The following is a 19163-nucleotide window of genomic DNA, read 5'->3' on the forward strand; positions in this document are numbered from 1 at the left end:
TATTTAAGATAAACAGGTATGATCTAAAAGGTTAAAGGTCCAATTATAGAGATTTGAGTTGACGTGACAAGCATATTTGAGGAAAGATAGATTTATTTACGATGGACGATATGTACTTTTTGACACGATTATTCCCTTAAATTAATACCGGTAACAGTTCAGATTGCACCAGAAATCACGAATAAAACATAAATATACATACAATATAAAATGACGGTAACTACAAAACGTGTACATTACAATTATATGAGTATCGACTACACTGGATTCAATTCACCTTCGTACTACAGTAGTAGACTCCCCTCAAGTCGGATCCGATGAATAAAGAAATGACCGTTCAGCTCGGAAGATATGACTATTCAACTTCGTTGCAATACATGTATTTTCTGACCCTATGTTTTCAGTAGATTCCTCCTTACTTCGTCAAATAAATCCCTCAATGAACTATTTCCCAGATTCTAAACTCTTTATCCAGTCAACAATGGAATATTCATAGTCCCAATTACCAATGGTCCAATGCCAGTAGGGCGCAGTTTACCGCATAAAGTATGTATCGTCCAATTCGGATATCGCTCTCAAGTTGGACGAATGTTTCACCATTCAAAATGACCTGGCTTGAGCAGAGTCTACAATGTATTTAGAAGTTGTGGTGTGTGTGTTGTTCTTTCATTCCCAATTTTCACAGTTTAACCAATAAACAATACAAAGAAGAGCGGACGGGGGTTAAGTTTCTCTCAAAATATACCGGTAAGCAGCGCTTGATGCTGCCAGAATTTACACAGGATTTTAATAAATATATAATCTCGATAATACAGATCCGCCGGCTAGACTCGGCTCCCTTTCAGACATTTGACTACTTTATATCACATGGGTGTCCTTAAGGGGGTTTGGGTTACGAAAAACTCCCCACTTGAACCTGTGCCCCTTGTCAATGAGGAAAAATATTTTTTTCACTTCATAAATTACGTAATTGTGCACCATGACAACAATTTAGATTTGAAATAGTCTATTCTTCAGCAGGACTGCAGCTTTAACCTCTATAAAACAAGTACGTATAATGGCCTAGGTTGTTATTTGAAATCTTAAAGAGAAATGCAACGCCCTCTTGAAAAATTGTGGGTAATGCCCATGATATCACCATTGTAACAATTTTCTATCATTCAGGCATTACATATTGTCAGGCTTTACCCGGGACGTAGCCTATATAGTAACTGAACTAACACAAACTACAAACTCCACGGATCAGTTTCACAAAGCAAAAGTTTAATTAGTTGACAAATCGATACCTTGTTTCTCCTTTCTACTGAACTTAAAGTGTAAGTCCGGCTGGCTACCTATTATCTACTCTGTACATTACTTTTTTTTAAATCATGATCAAGCTAACAATAACAGACCCAGCAGCTAACTTATAACAAATTTTTTTCGGGATTTACAAAATGACCAGCCCGATTAGGAGAAACAAAGTTACATATTTCACTCTTATGGCAACTTTCTCATTTTCGATGAATTCAACAATGTAAATTTGTTGTAATCAGCTTTGTGAAACCAACTCCAGACATTCTATCATACCAATTTCAAAATGTCATTCAAGCTTCACATTGTTCAGCACTTCACCTGAGACATTTTTTCATTAAAAATGAACAACGAACGAATATAACAAACACCATACATTAAACTCACTCAGTCTTCTCAAGTGTTCGGCATTTCTAATTGAAAAAAATACTGCACATTGTTCGTTAAGCTTACCTGCACAAAACCTAGTTTGGCAGTAGTACTGTGGAACCTTATACAATGAACTTCCAGAAAATTTGTTTTTTAAACCGATACGGTCGTTCATTTTATCCAGTACGAAGTTATTAGAATCATCCTATTTGGAACCAAGTTCTAGGTTTGTAGCAACCGATAAATCACTATATCCGAGATAGTTATAACGAGGTTCCGCTGTAATCAGTGAACGTTCTATTCACTCATTTTGGAAAATCGATTATGAATATTGATCATTTCGCGCTGACTACTGCTACTGGTCAATTCGACCGGCGGCTTACCGACGTAAAGCCAGTCGATTATATGATCGAATTTCAACCTGTCGTCTGCCGCGTTACTCGACCGACTCGAGCTGCTATCCGAATCCGACGACGATTTCGACTCAGCTAATTCCTGCGTGCCGCCAAAAAACTGAATATTCTCGTCGACCGTTCTCAACGACGACAGATCGAAATTACCGACCGAGTCATCGGTGTTTGACTTCGGCGATTTGGTATCGTCGTCGTCGAAATGGTGAATATCGTGCAGCAGGTGATGCAGCTGCGCGTAAAGTAAACCCGGTTGAGTCATTGTGTTCAGTTTGCGCTGCTGATTGTCCAACACGGCTTTTTCATCCGTCTGCTCCAGTCTATACTCCATTTCGACTTTTTTCGTCATGTTGACCATTTCGAGCCATTTCGGCGTCACGTTAACGCGCGTTCCTGTGCGCTGCGCAATTGGCCCCGTTATCGGCGCCGGTTTCGAGAGACGATGCGCGTTGCCGCCGCCGAGCACCGGATGGCGTACTAATTTCGCCGGTTTCACCGGAATGAATAGATTATCGTCGTTATCGCGCGGTGTCGTCGCGTCGTTCTCCTCTGGCTCCGACGAGTTACTGTCCTTCGATAGTTTCACGTCCATGTCGGAACCCTTCGACGAACTGCCGTCCTCCGATTCTTTGATCGAGCTGCGATTCTCTTCGGTGCTGCGCGATTCACTCGGCGTGATCGCGCTCGAATTCTGCGACGAATTCGACTCCACTTCCAGTTTGTTCGACGGTGAATCGGCGACCGTACGCTGCTTGCTCTTCTTCGATTTCTTACCGGAGCCCAATTTACCTTTCGGTGAATTCGAACTGCTCGACGACATCGCGATATCGTCCACCGCTGAATCGACTTGACTTTCCGACGATGAACATTCTTTCAACAATGACTGAGGCTGCAATAGAAATTATTATCTATTGATAAGGAGAACATTTCAAATTTCGAGGAAGCGTCTGCATCACTTCCAATGCTGTAGACTCCTCCTAAATCGGTGCTGTTTATCTCAGTAAACCAGTAAATCAATTCGGTGGTTACGTAAGCAAATTCTTATCCTACACACTAACTAAACTCAGTTTCTAATTCGGTAACCGCCCGATTGGTTTAAAAGAATTTCAAAATTGAAGGAGTTTGGGGTATTCTACTCAAATTAAAGGAGTTTCATGCACCATGGATTTTATGTTTAGAAGCAGTTTTTAAGGGAATCAAGGAGATGTAGAGACCATACGGAACTAGGTTCATGATGACTTACCGCTATGCATTTAGCCGTCTGGGTTGGAGATTTACTGCTATCCGGAGTATTACAGCTATTAACTGAACCAACTTCTTCGCTAGCGCCACCGTGTATCGCTTTCGACAACACACTACTCTCCGATCCGAATCCCGACGATTTTTTCGACATGCCCTTATCATCGACGGTTTTTGCATCATTTTTTTCACGCGCTTTCGTAATGGTCGCCGAGGGCGTCGACTTCGTCTTCTGCTTGCCGAGTAATTTAAAGACGGGTTTGCGTTTGATGATGTCATCGTTACTCGACGATGAAGTATCACCAAGCGGGATCAGATAGCGTCTGCGCGGAAGTTTCGACATCAGTTTTTCCTGCTAAAATATTAAATATAAATAAATATTAAATATTACACGCATAATTATCATATATGATTGCAATATTTGAAATGTGAGGGGATACAAAGGCCTGGGACCGAGTGCTTGGCAAATATTTGATAGAATGTTATACCAAGTACAACCAACACCCTCGTCTAATGCCAGGTTTTGTTCAGCAAATGGAACATCAGTACTACTAGTTTAAATTAACCCCAAATTAACTCTCTACCACAAAAATCCCAGAATGTGGGTGGTATATCAGGGGTTGACTGTACTAAAAACGTCTGAATAAATTCCTCACATAAGTCGCATATTTGGGAATTAAACACTGGACTTACGCAAATGACCCTTTGTGCGTAAGTTCCATTTCAACTAAAAGTTAAAGTTTAAAAGTATACAATATGTAGTTTAATGCTAAAAGCTGAATTCAAAGTTTACAAAGGCTGAATTCGTGAAATGAAATGTTGATCAGCGATGATGTCATGAACTTACGTGTGAAACGAGATTAATCTTGCTGCTGCTCCTCGACTCTAGGAGGAATGATAATGAACTCGTATCATCAGTTGACACACTCGACGTTGCTAATGCCATTCGAGTTGTATTGAAGTTAGTTACCTAATGAACCCAAGAGAATACAAGTTAGCAAGACCTACTTCTACTCAAAAAACCCCTCACAATAAACACATACAAGTAAAAAATCCCCCTCATTGTCAATAAAACAACTCTTGAAAAACCAAAAATTCTTCACTGAACTACGATAATCACCTTTGTGGTTTCTTCCACAGTATCCGCACAAGTTGTCAGCGGCAACATGTGACATCGCGACGGTTGAAAGAAACTTCCCATCTGTAAGACGGGCGTGTTGATCATATGAGACACCTGCGACTGGGCTGACAGGATACGTTCAATTCCTGGAGAAAAGAAATTTTACGGGGTAACAAATTTTTCCAAAAACTTCGGATTAAACACCGATGAGCAGAAATTTGCTTCGAAACGTCGCTGGAATAATGAACTGTGATCGGCAATAAATAGATAAGTGAATAAATAATGAACATACCTGAAACTCTGGGTTGCGCGTTTACGAACGCCATCGATGACGAATGTCCGATAGTCGACGGGGTGATCATGTCGGTCATATACGCACAGCCCGGTAACGGTTGACCGAACGCCTGAGCGCCCGGCGTACAACAGTTCATCGGCATGAAATTAAACGTATAATGCTGCGCCTGTTGTTGTTGTTGCTGTAGTAACGGTTCCGACGGCGTTGTAAACATCCCCGCCGCAGCGCCGCCATCTTTCTTATTCGCGTTGTCTAACGCGTGAAGGTCGTAGCGGATTCCTTTCGATAATTTCATCGGCGTGTGCTCGACTTGGTCGTCGACATGTTTTCGTTTTTTGTCGTTCGGCTGCAGTTCTTTCGACGGCAGCGGACAAAACAACGACATCGGCTCGCGTATGACGTCTTTCAGGTATTGCGTTTCTTGTAATCGCGTGTGTATCGTCAGCACCTCCTGCGTTAACATCGTGTGTCTGTAATTCTCCATCGACATGTGCTGCTCGTGGCCGGCGAGGTCGTCGATTTCGACGTCGCGTCCGGGACTCGCCGGCAATCCCAGATTGTCGTCTCGCGGTTCTTGCTCCGAAACCAGAACCTGATCGTGAAACAAACGCGTTAATAAGAAAAAATGACATCACCGGTCACGGCTGCCAACCTCTGAACAGTGCTGTCAGTAACAAATTGAATTTTTTTTCCAGTAATATCTCATTGAAATATGAAAGAAAATGTTTTAAAAAATCAGGTTTCAACAATAAGACCCTCAGTAACATGTTTCATATTTCTGTACGCATTAACCGATCAAATCAGTATTTCCCTTTATAGAATAGTAGCAAATACTGAAAATCAGGAAAAGTTGGCAGCTCTGGATGTACTGGTAGGTATGTTTTGGGCTACAGAAAAATAGCTGGAATTATTAGATCGTAAAACGTGACTCATGCTTGTCAATGAGATCACTGCCAAAATGTACCTAGCACACTGGTGTTGTGACATCAGGTTGGAATCCCTGCCGAGGGAGGATGAAACCTATATAGGCCATGAATAATGACCCTGGTTTGATAAAGCCCAGATATAACTATTTTTCGGTGTAAATTGAGTTAAAACCAGTGAAAGGCCGACAAATATGACTTTTATGAGTCAATTATGAGAACAAGATTTACCTTTGTACTGCTGCCATAGCTGAGTGGACCAGGAAGAGGCAGATTCACGAGTATGCTAACATCATCATCTATAAATCACAGATACATTCATATTAATTTCTGATCAGATTTAGGCCAGATAAGGCTACCCAGTAGATTAAAGACCAGTCTCAGCAAATTTTGGTTCTATAAACAATTTCGAAACTTAAGATTTGAGCCATATCATGCGCATGTGCCCTTTTAGTAATGACCAATTTATACCCAGAGTGCTGGAGAAATTAAAAAATGAGAAAAAAATTCTACCCTAGTGTATTGCATAACAAGCATACCCGTTATGCGTCTAAACCGTCCTGTACTGTATTGTTATTTACTGATAGCTAAATGTGTTTGACAGGTAGTGCGGTGTACTAGCAAAATCCATCACTGATTTTATACACCGCACTGCAGTGTAGATGCACTGAAGGGGGTTAAATTCAAGTACATAATTGGAGAATTTTAAAAGTCAGCGCTTAACTTACCTTGAAGCACTTTCTCGACGGCTGAATCACTTTTTTCATCGGATTCATCGGAAATCACCGTTTGCGGGCAACTCGTGAGAAACCTACGAATGAAATACGATATCATCAACAAAAAAAAAAAACACTAACGGCAATAAATAGCATCGTGCAGCAGACGACTTCAGCTGAGCACTTAGTCAAACGATTCTGGCAGTCGAAACAAAGAAGCTATTTTTACCGTTTAATGTTTTCTGAGTAATTAAGTAATTCGTAAGTCGGTAGCAAGTCAGGTGAGTAGACTTTCTCGGCGGCGTTCGGCGTCGACGATGACGGCGGGCTTTCGGTGGCCATTTGTTCGGTTAAGTCGTCGCGTTTTTCGTCCTCAATTTGACGCGACGCTTCGACAACATCGAACGCGAATTCTTCTTCGACTGAAAATATTTTCAAAATTTATTTTTTTTGAAATAGAAAAATGCTTTCAATTTTCGATTTAAAATCTAATATTTACACTACACTTGATTAACCTGTTTAGGCCTTTTTTAATTACTTGGTCTATGAATTTTTTCAACAAAAGAGGAAGAGCCAAGGGAAAAAATAATTATTTTTCTTTAACAGGCTATGACCGGATTAAGAAAATCAAGAATGAATTGATTTTAAATTTTTAGGTTGAAAATTAAGACGATAAGACCTTTTATTCAAATAACTTGGTTTTCAATTATAACAGGTTTTCTACAGCCACATTTCTAGGGAAAATAATTATTCAAAATTTTCATTTTTTTTTCATTTATTCAAAAAATTTCCATAGCTCATCATCCAAGTCATCTATAAAACGGTCAAATATCAAGAAATTTTTTCATGAATAAATTTGCTGCCTCACCGTGAACTTCTGTACTTGTAATGGAAGGTGATGTCGACATTACGATCGTCCGCTTCTCTTTTTCGGACTTCAACGTCATATTCGACACGAGCAATTTGCGAATCTTCGTAATGAGCGTCTGAACTTCCGGTTGGTTCCATTCGGGCGGCAGCATTTTTTCCACCTCGGAAAACACATTCACATCGTCGGGACCTCTGTAAAATCGTTACTCTAACATGTAGTTAAACAGTTTGATTTGACTCAGCACCTCGGCTCTGGAATAAGCAGCTAAGTTGCCATAAATCGGCGATAAAATTCAGTTATTCCACAACGTATTCAATGAGGCCCCCGTACCACCAGCTATGCTGCTAGACGGCCTGTGTATCAATACGACCAAAATTTAGTTAATTTTCAATCAAATTTCATCTAGATTTTTAGCCTCCCTCATCAGAGATTCGCCAAATCGTATCTCCTGATGTAAACTCAGATGGATCTTTAGGGTCCATTTATATATACAGCACAATTATTATTAATCATTCATAAAACTCGGAGTCCTCATTAAATTAGATTTTAGGAAATCGAAAGTCCCGAAGGTTTTCTTAATTCCGTTATGGTAAATATCTTATTCCACAATTAGTTTATTTCGAGTTAAAAGACGTTCGCAATGTAAGAAAAAATATCGCGTAGCAAACGGAATTCGCACGACTACCGATCCTCGTTGCTTGCCATGGCCGGAACACTTACCTAAGAACGGTGTGCTGCCCGACGAGAAATTCAACTTTCTTCGTCCACGGATCGACGAAACTCGACCAGTCGGATTGCACGATGATGAAATCTTTGTTCTTCGCGCGTAAACGATACGGTTCACTACGAACTGGTATCGTTCCTCCGAGTAGAATCACTGTAAATATCGATTGATTACATTAAGAAAAAAAAGATTTGTTTCGCAATTTTCATCGCAATGTTGTTTATCGAAAGACAACATAGAAAATTCAAAATTACTGACATTGCATGTTAGATAAACATTTCAGTAATCTGAGGTCAATATCACTTCTCTCCAGGGAGAGATGACTGATACGCAGTTACAGATATAGACTAGGGGTAATAATACAAATATCACTTCTCTCCGGGGGGGGGATGACTCGACTGATACGCAGTTACAGATATTCGGTAATGCTCAACAAATTCATTACGCATAAACTGTAGAGTAGAATGCCATTTGATATAATGTCACACGTACTGTCACGTGAGACAGAAGATTTCATCTCAACATATGATGAAACAGAATAATCAGAGAGATCTAATACGAGATTACCGTCACTCGCGCTCAAGGACACGGCGTTGACATCACATAAGACACATATAAATATAATCATACCTTTCTGGTACATGTTATACAAGTGATGCAAATCGTCGGGGTGATAGTAATCAAATATCGTCGTTCCGATCATCTCCTGAGGTAAATATCCGAGCAAAGGAATCGCGCTGAAAATTGATTAAAAATTCGATAATATTGATTGAATAGTCATTATCGATGAGAACATGAGAACAAATTCATTTTGTGATTTAAAGATAGTCAATGAGAAAAGAACCGTTTATACAGCGTGCCTGACTGTATCAACGTCTGGCAGATCATTGCTATTGAGTGTTTAATTAGAACACGTCTTTTCAATGAACGACGAATAAAAGTGAAAACATGAAAATCAATTTTCGACGCAATGTTTATCAATTTTTTGTTACTATCGGCACGGTCTTCTTACTCACCTGGAACTGACGAAATTGTACTGACAGAAAACTGAATGTCGCGTGGAGAACGTGTTCGCTTCGGGTTTTTCTTGAGACACTGCAAAATATAAGGCATCGAATATATGAAACCAACCATTATTAGAACATCGAAACAGTCCAAATTTTATATTTTTCGATCCCGACCCAATAACAGAGTTGCAAGCTAAAAGGTACCGGCGCAGCAACTGCGGCAAGTGAGGATTCTGCGAAGATTCACTGGGTTCAGATCTAGTCAGTTACCACACTACAATTTCTTCATTTAAATTACCGAGTAATTCAAATCGCACTTGAGTGTTAAAGTAAATCCCATATCTATTCAATGATGTGTTCGATAATATTCGGATTCAGGAACCTAAAAATCCAGTTCAATTTTAATTTAAAATGAACTGATTATCACGCCATCAGGTGTGTACCACACTGATATTGATATAACTTAATTTTCAAATACGGGAATTTCGAAAACGGAAAACGTATAAGCTTTGGAACCCGAGTACAGAAAAACTTAAAAACTTTTAAAGTAAAACATACCTTTGTACGCAGATTTGATGATTGAGAACGAGAGCACTTTGAACGCGTGCGTGCCCGTCGTTCCGTCTTTGTAGACGACGGTTTTCGATTTATCATACGAAGTCACCGTGAACGGAATGTACTGCGTCTTCTTCAAAGCGAATCCTTGATTCAAACACTTGTAGTACCTGCAAAATATCATCACAAACAGAAAATAGAGAGCAGACGGATTAAGTCCCTTGCGCCGCACAATTCATCAGCGGCGTTGACACCGTAAACTGTAAATTTTAAATCTAAAACAATAAACCATACAGGGCTGCCAACATCTAAAACATGTTAAAAGTAACAAATTGAAGTTTTTCAGTAACATTTAATTGAAATATGAAAGAAAATGTTCAAATTAATCAGTAATCAACAGTTAGACCCTCAGTAACATCTTTCATATCTCTATACATCGAACAAATCACTTCAGTATTTCTAGTAATAAAATAGTAACAAATACCGAAAATCAGGAACAGTTGGCAGCTCTGCGTTCAAACCCAGACGTGCAAAAATGGATATAGTTTCAAATGCTGTTTACATATTCAGCAGAGGATTACATCATTTGACATAAAAACCGATAGAAGTAAATAAAAACACTTACTGCATTCGAAGATGCACTTTCTCCTTCCCAGAAATGCCATCTTTGTATTCGTTATAATCTACAAATATACGATTAAACATTGCAGCGCCGCACTGTAGATGTCTCATACAAGGCAGACGCCTTATATAATGATAACATGTTTCATTAACAACTTTAACGTATTACGAAACCATGGACCTTGAAACTCAGTACAATAGCAAGTGTAACCCCCGGATTGATGAGGTCTGTACATACAAACCATTCAATCATAACTTGTATGTCAGTAAAACAGGCTAAAAACTAGCATCTGACAAATCTGCGATTACTTCAACGAATTCATATATCTTAACGAGACATTCATCGTTGTAGTGTAAAGCCTGCATGATCACTTTTTGAAAATTTGCCGTGATAGTATTGAATATCTATTGCCTGGGGTTCATTGTTCACTTAAAATAAAAAATATCTCACGTGGAGTACAGAACACATTTAAAGTCTGGACAATCGAAGATGTTTAATCTCTGGTATTTATAGGTTGTTTTAATCAACCAAGTCCCGAACGCATGTGAGATGTGATTTTTTATACGCATGCCGATGAAATATGCGTAATGTCTGGTGTTCATTCGTATACAATTTCAGCGGGGGAGCTATTTTTAAACGTAGGCGTTTCAATTTAAATGTATTGAAATGAGCGAAGATGACTCACCACTTTCAATGATTCCTTCGTCATGCGATGAAGAACTCGCCGGCGATGAATACAAACACTTCGTCGTGTAAGGAATGTCTTGTCGATGCACGAGCGACGACAGCTCTTTCCCGATCCAGAAATCCTGAAAAATACGGAAATCGAAATTTCGTTTCGCACCAAAAACGGCCTTTTTTACGCATCAGGGAATCTAAAACTCCCCGATATTTTCCCGATTATCTTCAACCTTCGACCGAAAATTCCCCGATTAGATTAATAAAACATCCTCAGCAGGGGCCATTTCTTATCAAGACGTGCCTTTGTGTCACTCGTCACCACCGAGAACAATAAATATGAAATTCCCTGACTTTTCCCCCAATTTTCAAGAAGAGACAGAATTCCCTGATCTGTAAGAACTCTCGATGCAAACAATTATTGTTAGCAATAGTCAACAGTTTTCAAAACATACAATGAATGAACGAACATTCTTCAAGCCAGGGATGACATCCATTGTTCTGAACAACAATTCATGTTTTCCATACCTTCGGATAGTGGAGACGTTCGACCAGATCTTTAGAAGCATTCATTATAGTTCCGTCATAAACCGCTAAACCGTATAATGGCTGAAATTTGAAATGCAAACACCAGTAGGTACAAAGACATTGAAAGTTTCTTAGACCGGTCTCAAGACTACGCAGTTGTGGACACAGGCCTACCTCTTGCGTGACGCCCTCCGATTTCAACAAATCGGTCAACTCGTCTTGGCTTATTTCCAACGGTATTTCCTTCGTCATCGTAATCACGCGATTCGACTTTTCTGTAAAAATAAATTCGTTGAAAAATTAAAATCACATATCTAATATATAAAACCCTAGCTAACCAATTCATTGTACAGATTGAGGCATACAGATCGTGCATGAATTCTGAGCTCCCTTGGTACAGTGGCATAAAATCTTTTGAGACGCTCATTTCTTAAATTTTTCACAGATACTCTTTACATTTTTTCTGCATAATCATAGTCGATGTACCTTTCGATTTTTTCATCTGACTGATGGCGAGTTGCAGCGCCGATAACGTCCCCGGCGCGTTCATCTTGTCGTCCCCCGCCGGAGCCAACAGCGATTTCAATTCTTGCAGACATTGCTTCACTTTTTCCTTCTTCTTACTACGTTGAGCAGACGGATGCATCGTACAGCTGAACGTACTGAAATAAGAGGAAAAAAACCGGGAATCCGTCAATATCATTTCCGGCGTAGGAATTTTTATTCATTCAAAAAAAAAAAAACAACAACGTATTTGTTGAATCAAGCTTTTCATGTCATACGGTCGCGTCTGTCATAAAGAAAACCATCGTTTCCAGTGTCGTATTTCAGTCGATGATTGCAATATCATCATAGATAAAAAACCGATGATACAAGGAAAATAAGAGCGACGCACACGCATTAACCGTTAAAAGGGATTCCAGTGGTAAGGCCAAGGTAAAAAGAAGTACTAAGAAGGACTTTTTTGACAATTCAAGATCCAAAAGACGGGACTTTTGGACTCGGAAAGAAGTTATTTCTAGTAAAATGAGGGCCCATAAGGGCGCATTTTCACAATGCCTTCACCGGAATACTTTCATGTAGACCAGTCATACATTTTTCAGGGTAAATCCAAAACACTTTCCTGTATATTCAATCTTACTGACAATTGAATTAACAGGCCTAAGTAATAAAATACTTCAACAGTTGAATTCGCGACAAAATTGAGTGCGAAAAATACATAAGAATCAAATTTGGAAGGACTTTTTTATCAAAAGGAAGTAGTCAAAAGGAAGGACAAAGATGATGTCCAAACTTTTACCAAAAGAAGGACAAAGAAGGACTTGGAAGGAGCGCTGGAAACCCTGCGGGAGGGCCTTGTCCTACGGCAGGTACTTTCAAAGTTGGTGTTAACCGTATGAAAAGCCATCACTTCTGGCCGGTTGATGCAATCAAGTAAATCTAACCAGCAATTCCGCAGGATCGTCGGTGATAGTAAGGTGCTGCTATCTAAATTTCAACTAAAATACATGGAAGGTGGAATTTCAGTTGAAGAATTTAACTTCATTTGAAGTAGGGAACTGATGATTTAATAAAACAATACGACCCCAGAAAACAACCAGGCCAGGAAAGGACTAATAAGTAACCCTGGCGTAGTTTCAATCTCGAGTTTGTGTCGTTGGACTCACCTACAGCCGCTGGTTGAATATATATCGTCGATATCGAGCTCACTGCTTCGAACACTGATACTCAAAGAACTGTCAGACCTTAAAACATAAACATAAAACAAAAGGTGATGATTTTCTCCAACTAATTGCATAGTCGTTTCAATACAAGTCGTCTAAGTCCTTTTTTGGTTCCATAGCCTATCTGACAACTTGCAGAGCAATTCTCAGATGTAAGATATCAGTTCCACCTGACAACTCGCAAGGTCCATAATAAGGCTGAGGCAAAGACTTATCATCGGCACTTTTCAATAGTAGAAGTAAGAAATTTCTAAGTAATTTTGTAAGGCAGAAGTAACACTTTTCTTATAATCTAACCCTTTTAGTGCTAATTAACACCCGAAGAAGACCATGGCACCTGTCCTAAATAAATCCACAACACTACCCGGTTTGTAAGAGCACTTCTTGCAATATTTGTACTAAAAAATAGGCACTTCTTATGGGCTTTACTAAATTTTTCCGAAAAAAAAAAGCATATTCATGCACTTAGCAGACACGCTTGTGAAGACCGATAATTGAGATTTTTAAGACCGACCGAAGCCCATTTCAGTCTCAGTAATCATCCGATTAATCAGCGCCCGTTTTACTTACCCATTGTTACTATTAGTTTGCGGTAATGAACCGTAGTTAGATTCGCTTTGATCAATAGTCTGACAATCTAGATTTTGCTCCATCGCAAATTCATCCAGCTGTTTTCTGACGGTAGACATGAAAGAAAATCAGAAATAAATGAAAACTAAACACCTGTACCGGCTCATCGAGACACCGCCCGACGAGTGAGATAGATCCACCGTCGCCCCAGGACCGACGTCTTGTCTCCGAGAAAAAATATCAGTATCGCACGCGCGAGCAAAACACATCGCAGCAACAAGATATAAAACATATATGAAAGGATCAAACGTCTTCTATTTGAAAGGCTTCACCGCGGACCAATATAGAAATACTCTCAGAAAAAACTCGTCAAAACTCGTCAGACCTTCAACTCGGACGTGGATCGGTCTTTTAGGTCGGTCCAAATCTGAACCGCACCCACGCACATACACATACAGACATACATACAACATACCTTATTGATGCAACATGCATCACGTCTGTCGGGTGATACATCAGAAATGAAATCTAACATACCAAATGTCGAAATCAAATCTCACTGTTCAGAAAATCTATTATAATCTACCAGTATCAATGATCTACGGTAATCTACCAATATCAATAATCTTTATAATATTTCAGTTTTGATAATCTAGATTATAATCTACCAGTATCAATGATCTACGGTAATCTACCAATATCAATAATCTATCACAATCATTCAGTTTTGATAATCTAGATTATATAATCTACCAGTATCAATGATCTACGGTTATCTACCAATATCAATAATCTTTATAATATTTCAGTTTTGATAATCTAGATTATAATCTACCAGTATCAATGATCTACGGTAATCTACCAATATCAATGATCTACGGTAATCTACCAATATCAACAATCTATCACAATCATTCAGTTTTGATAATCTAGATTATAATCTACCAGTATCAATGATCTACGGTAATCTACCAGCATCAATGATCTACGGTAATCTACCAATATCAACAATCTATCACAATCATTCAGTTTTGATAATCTAGATTATTTAATCTACCAGTATCAATGATCTACGGTAATCTACCAGCATCAATGATCTACGGTAATCTACCAATATCAACAATCTATCACAATCATTCAGTTTTGATAATCTAGATTATTATCTACCAGCATCAATGATCTACGGTAATCTACCAATATCAATAATCTATCACAATCATTCAGTTTTGATAATCTAGATTATGTAATCTACCAGTATCAATGATCTACGGTAATCTACCACCACAAGCTATCCTAATGTACTGTGATCCACAAGTTGAAGTTGCGTTAAGCGGAGGTAGAAGCTATATTCTCGCAGGTATCGCGCGTGTGCAACAACGATGTAATTTACTACGAATGGTAGAAAATGCAATTTCCGGTTTTTAAAAAGCTGAACACTGACATTAAGTAATTGAATTCAGCTCCGTCAAGCGCCCACATTTTATTAACCCTCGCCATCTCGAAGAGCTTTTATTTCAGGATTGTTTTCATTACATAAGCTTTTTTAAATCATTGAATAATTCTGTTCGTGTCAGCTTTTATTTTCTGATAGACATTGTATTGTTCCTACAGTTATATGAATTCAAAATTTCCAACTTTTTTTCAAGTTTCAAGTTTCACGGGTGATTTTCCAATTTTCCCTCACGGAAATAGGGCCTTTGTAAAAGTGAACACGCCATCATACTACAGGATGACACCAACAATTTAGCTGGTGACTAGTTGATTAAAGTAATTTGAAGAAAAATTGCTTAAAAACATTTTTTTTTAATATCCAAATATTTCCAAACAGGGAAATATTATTCAAAAGGTGTTCTAAAAAAACCATTTTTTCTGATTTCCAGGTATTGTGGGAACGCTGGAAGCCCGCCATACTGAAAGTTTCATCAGTCTTTACAAAACGTCCCAGGGTACAAGCATGACACAGAAGCCTTTTCACGTACAAGCAAAACTAGAGGTCAAGGGAAACCATGCCCACTTGGAAAGTGGTTTCAAATGCTCAACAATCTAACAATTTTGATATTCAACGCCCCCTGGTGACCATATACAAAAACCAATGACCTTGAAACCCACCACAATCATAGAACATGTCAGCAGCTATGATTTTGTAATTGATTACCATAACAAAATATGCCTCGTTACCAATCTAATATGGGAATACTAAGTTGCTTTACAATTCAACGCCCCCTGGTGACCATATGCAAAACCCAATGACCTTGAAACTCACCACAATCATAGAAAATGTCATGAATTACAACTTTGCAATTGATCATGGTAACAAAATATGCCTAGGTACCAATCTAATAAGGAAATACTAAGTTATTCTACTATTCAATGCCCCCTGGTGACCATATAGAATAACTAATGTCCTTAGAACTCACCTCAATCATAGATGATGTCATGAGCTAGGCCTACAACTTTGCAATTGATTGTGGTTACAAAATATGCATAGGTACAAATATAATATAGAAATACTCAGCTATTGTATTATTCAACGCCCCCTAGCGGCCATACAAAAACCAACGACCTGGAAACTCACCAATATCATAAAACACGTTATGGGCTACAACTTTCCAATTGGTTGTACTAACATAATATGCTTAGGTATCAATATAATGTGGAAAAACTTTTTCCCACCTATGAATGAGTACTGATGACACCAAGATGGCCGCCAATTGCGTCATAATTGGCTGATCAAGTATACCTGTCTCAGGTATAAAACATCCCTTTCCAAAGAATACCCGTCACAAATTGCAATGAGAAATGGCAGCTACAGGACCCAGAATTCCGGCCAAAATTGACATTTTTGTGCACTAAAAAGGTCATAGGACGGCCAAGTCATAGTCCGATCGACCCAATTTTTCTTAAGCTGACGGGTCCTTTGGGGTTCAAATATATACAAAAGATCAAGGTAATTGATCAAAGCGTCTTCAAAATTTCCCTCAAAAACTTCAAAAATTGTAAAAAGTGCTGATTTTGGCAAACAACAATGGCTGCCAGTCGGCCATCTTGATTCTGACAGGGCCAGGTTTTGGGCTGAAGATGTGTCTAGGGTAGATACATGAGTAACCCAAATATCAAGACATTACATTGAAGCGTAGACGGACGGACGAAAAGTGAACGCAATAGCCAGTTGGGACTAAAGTCCCAAATGGGCTAAAAAGGCAACTTCTACTGTTAACGATTTTTCGCTTCGCTAAGATGCATGAGAATCAGAAAAATTGACGGAAGTGTCTGGAAGTGATGATCTAATGTCATATATTATCTAAATATACATGTACACCACGGCTAACCACTTATACAGATTAATAAACTGTACGCACGCACGTCGACCATGTTATACGCGTGTATTGGCATCAGGGGCGGTAATTAAAGCGCTACCGGTATATATCATAAGTCAAGAGAAGATACCTACGATATACGTATTAGATGAATATGAGAGAAACCCCCGCGATAATCGAACCAAAGGTAAAAAGGTCTATATATTTTGAGCAACGTCATAAGTATGTCTGAGGACGTGCTCAAATATATATGTATATATGTATGTATGTATGTATGTATGTATGTATGTATGTATGTATGTATGTATGTATGTATGTATGTATGTATGTATGTATGTATGTATGTATGTATGTATGTATGTATGTATGTATGTATGTATGTATGTATGTATGTATGTATGTATGTATGTATGTATGTATGTATGTATGTATGTATGTATGTATGTATGTATGTATGTATGTATGTATGTATGTATGTATGTATGTATGTATGTATGTATGTATGTATGTATGTATGTATGTATGTATGTATGTATGTATGTATGTATGTATGTATGTATGTATGTATGTATGTATGTATGTATGTATGTATGTATGTATGTATGTATGTATGTAGGATAAAGGTGTTAATTCTAAGAGGGATATGGTTACAGATATTTTAAGATATAGCTTAAGATATTTTCATCCCGTTTCACACTAAATCCCTAGCAGGTGAAAACAATAGCTGCTTATCAATACTTTTCATTAGCTCATTCAGGATGTGGGTTTACTTTATATTAAGTTCGCTTAAGGCTTACCTCTTAGCCAAACAACCATATTACTTCATTTTCCACGATATAAGAGACAGATATCCTGTAATGATAAGAGATTTTACATACATTTAATAATATTCAAAAACGAGACAGTGCAAATTGTAATTCATTTATCTCAAAATAAGTCAATCGCACTGAGTGTTACTCCAGGCATTGCTAGCCTGTTCGGGGGTTCAGTTTTTTTTCTAAAAAGAACCATCGAACCCAAGAGACGATTGGGCCCGGGTAAAATTAGCCCGAACCAGACCAGGTCCATAGGCCTACCGAATCAGAGAAAATAACATATTATCACTCACTCATTACTGAAAAGCCATCAAAATGCTGCTTTGGCAAGTGAGGAGAGTCACTTCCACAAACAGTATTTAGTATTCCGGCACATGAAATATTTTGACCTGTGCTAAAATTAACCAGTAAGTAGCACGTCACAGGCCCGGTGTTTTTGGTCAGGCTAAATTGACCCAACAGACACCTATTCGCACAATATCATTAAAAAAAAGGGTTGGTCCGAGTCAAATCGCACCCTGTGAATCAACGGAGTTGGCACAGGTCAAAAACGCTTGCGCCATCACAGCTTAGAAGCGCCATCTTCATCAGGATTAAAACCCAGAAAATATAACCGATTAACTACTTCACGATGCTTGCTGCCACTTTAGTGTGGTATGGGGCTTTCGATAAATTACACAATCATTCGTCAATTGTCCGGTTATTTTCTTTGACAATGACAGTACAATACATGGAGATGAATTGTGGTGGTTAGAATCTAATTAGGTTCAACTAATTAATAATACATCAATTAGGCTAACAAAATCAAAATTAGTTTAAAAATGTAGCTTACCTCTAAATCTTAACCGCCAGTCAAACTAGAATTTGGGATTAAGTCCGCTCTACTCTTAGGCTAGTCGACCATCCATCAGTCAAACCCTTGACACTAAATTCAATCAGTAAACTCGAACTGTCAATCTATTCCACTAAGAATAAGGCGTTTGTGATTTGTTTTGTTACTCTTTTTCGAGTAAATCCTGTCTTGTCTTATAGTCTGATGTTGCTCTTGATTTCCGATCCGATGATTCTATTAAGGCTCCTGTATGTCTTGCCGTCTTTATCAAGCTGACGCGTTTGGATAACCGCTAAATATTCAAGGTTATGGTTATGAAGAAAAATCAAATGCGAGCGTAAATAGTAGCGAGAGGCAGCTCGCGTGTCACTGAGCGTGAGATGCCTGATTATATCGGACAAAATACATCATTACCAATCGCCCTAAATAATCTTATAAATTCTTTATTAGAATGAATAATCACAATTAAGCTCATAAAATATTCAAATTTAGTAGATTTTTGATTTAATCATAATTTAACGATTCTAACTTTAGACGGAACGACCGTTATTATTC

The 19163-nt window shown here is 38.5% G+C and overlaps 1 protein-coding gene across 3 annotated transcripts; it reads right to left on the minus strand.

Moving 5' to 3' along the window:
• Window positions 1–84: 84 nt before the first annotated feature.
• LOC141908490 (uncharacterized) lies at window positions 85–18966 on the minus strand. 3 transcript variants are annotated; one of them, XM_074798573.1, is made up of 22 exons: window positions 18609–18966; window positions 17759–17813; window positions 13645–13749; window positions 13018–13095; window positions 11837–12012; window positions 11525–11625; window positions 11351–11431; window positions 10830–10953; window positions 10148–10205; window positions 9526–9692; window positions 8977–9055; window positions 8591–8697; window positions 7957–8113; window positions 7234–7427; window positions 6595–6787; window positions 6378–6460; window positions 5881–5948; window positions 4724–5318; window positions 4432–4577; window positions 4159–4281; window positions 3316–3663; window positions 85–2961 (listed from the first exon to the last, which is right to left on the minus strand). In XM_074798573.1, exons 3-22 carry the CDS (start codon window positions 13725–13727, stop codon window positions 1960–1962), a joined length of 3963 nt encoding a protein of 1320 aa, XP_074654674.1. In that variant the 5' UTR covers window positions 13728–13749; window positions 17759–17813; window positions 18609–18966; the 3' UTR covers window positions 85–1959. The 3 variants fall into 3 exon arrangements, with proteins under 3 accessions (XP_074654674.1, XP_074654672.1, XP_074654675.1); XM_074798571.1 differs by having other exon boundaries at window positions 3316–3666; XM_074798574.1 differs by lacking the exons at window positions 10830–10953; window positions 11351–11431; window positions 11525–11625; ... (3 more) ...; window positions 17759–17813; window positions 18609–18966 and adding an exon at window positions 10595–10647 and having other exon boundaries at window positions 3316–3666.
• Window positions 18967–19163: the final 197 nt, after the last annotated feature.

The sequence above is a fragment of the Tubulanus polymorphus genome, chromosome 7, assembly GCF_964204645.1.
Source record: "Tubulanus polymorphus chromosome 7, tnTubPoly1.2, whole genome shotgun sequence".
In the NCBI taxonomy this organism is placed as follows: Eukaryota; Metazoa; Nemertea; class Palaeonemertea; order Tubulaniformes; family Tubulanidae; genus Tubulanus; species Tubulanus polymorphus.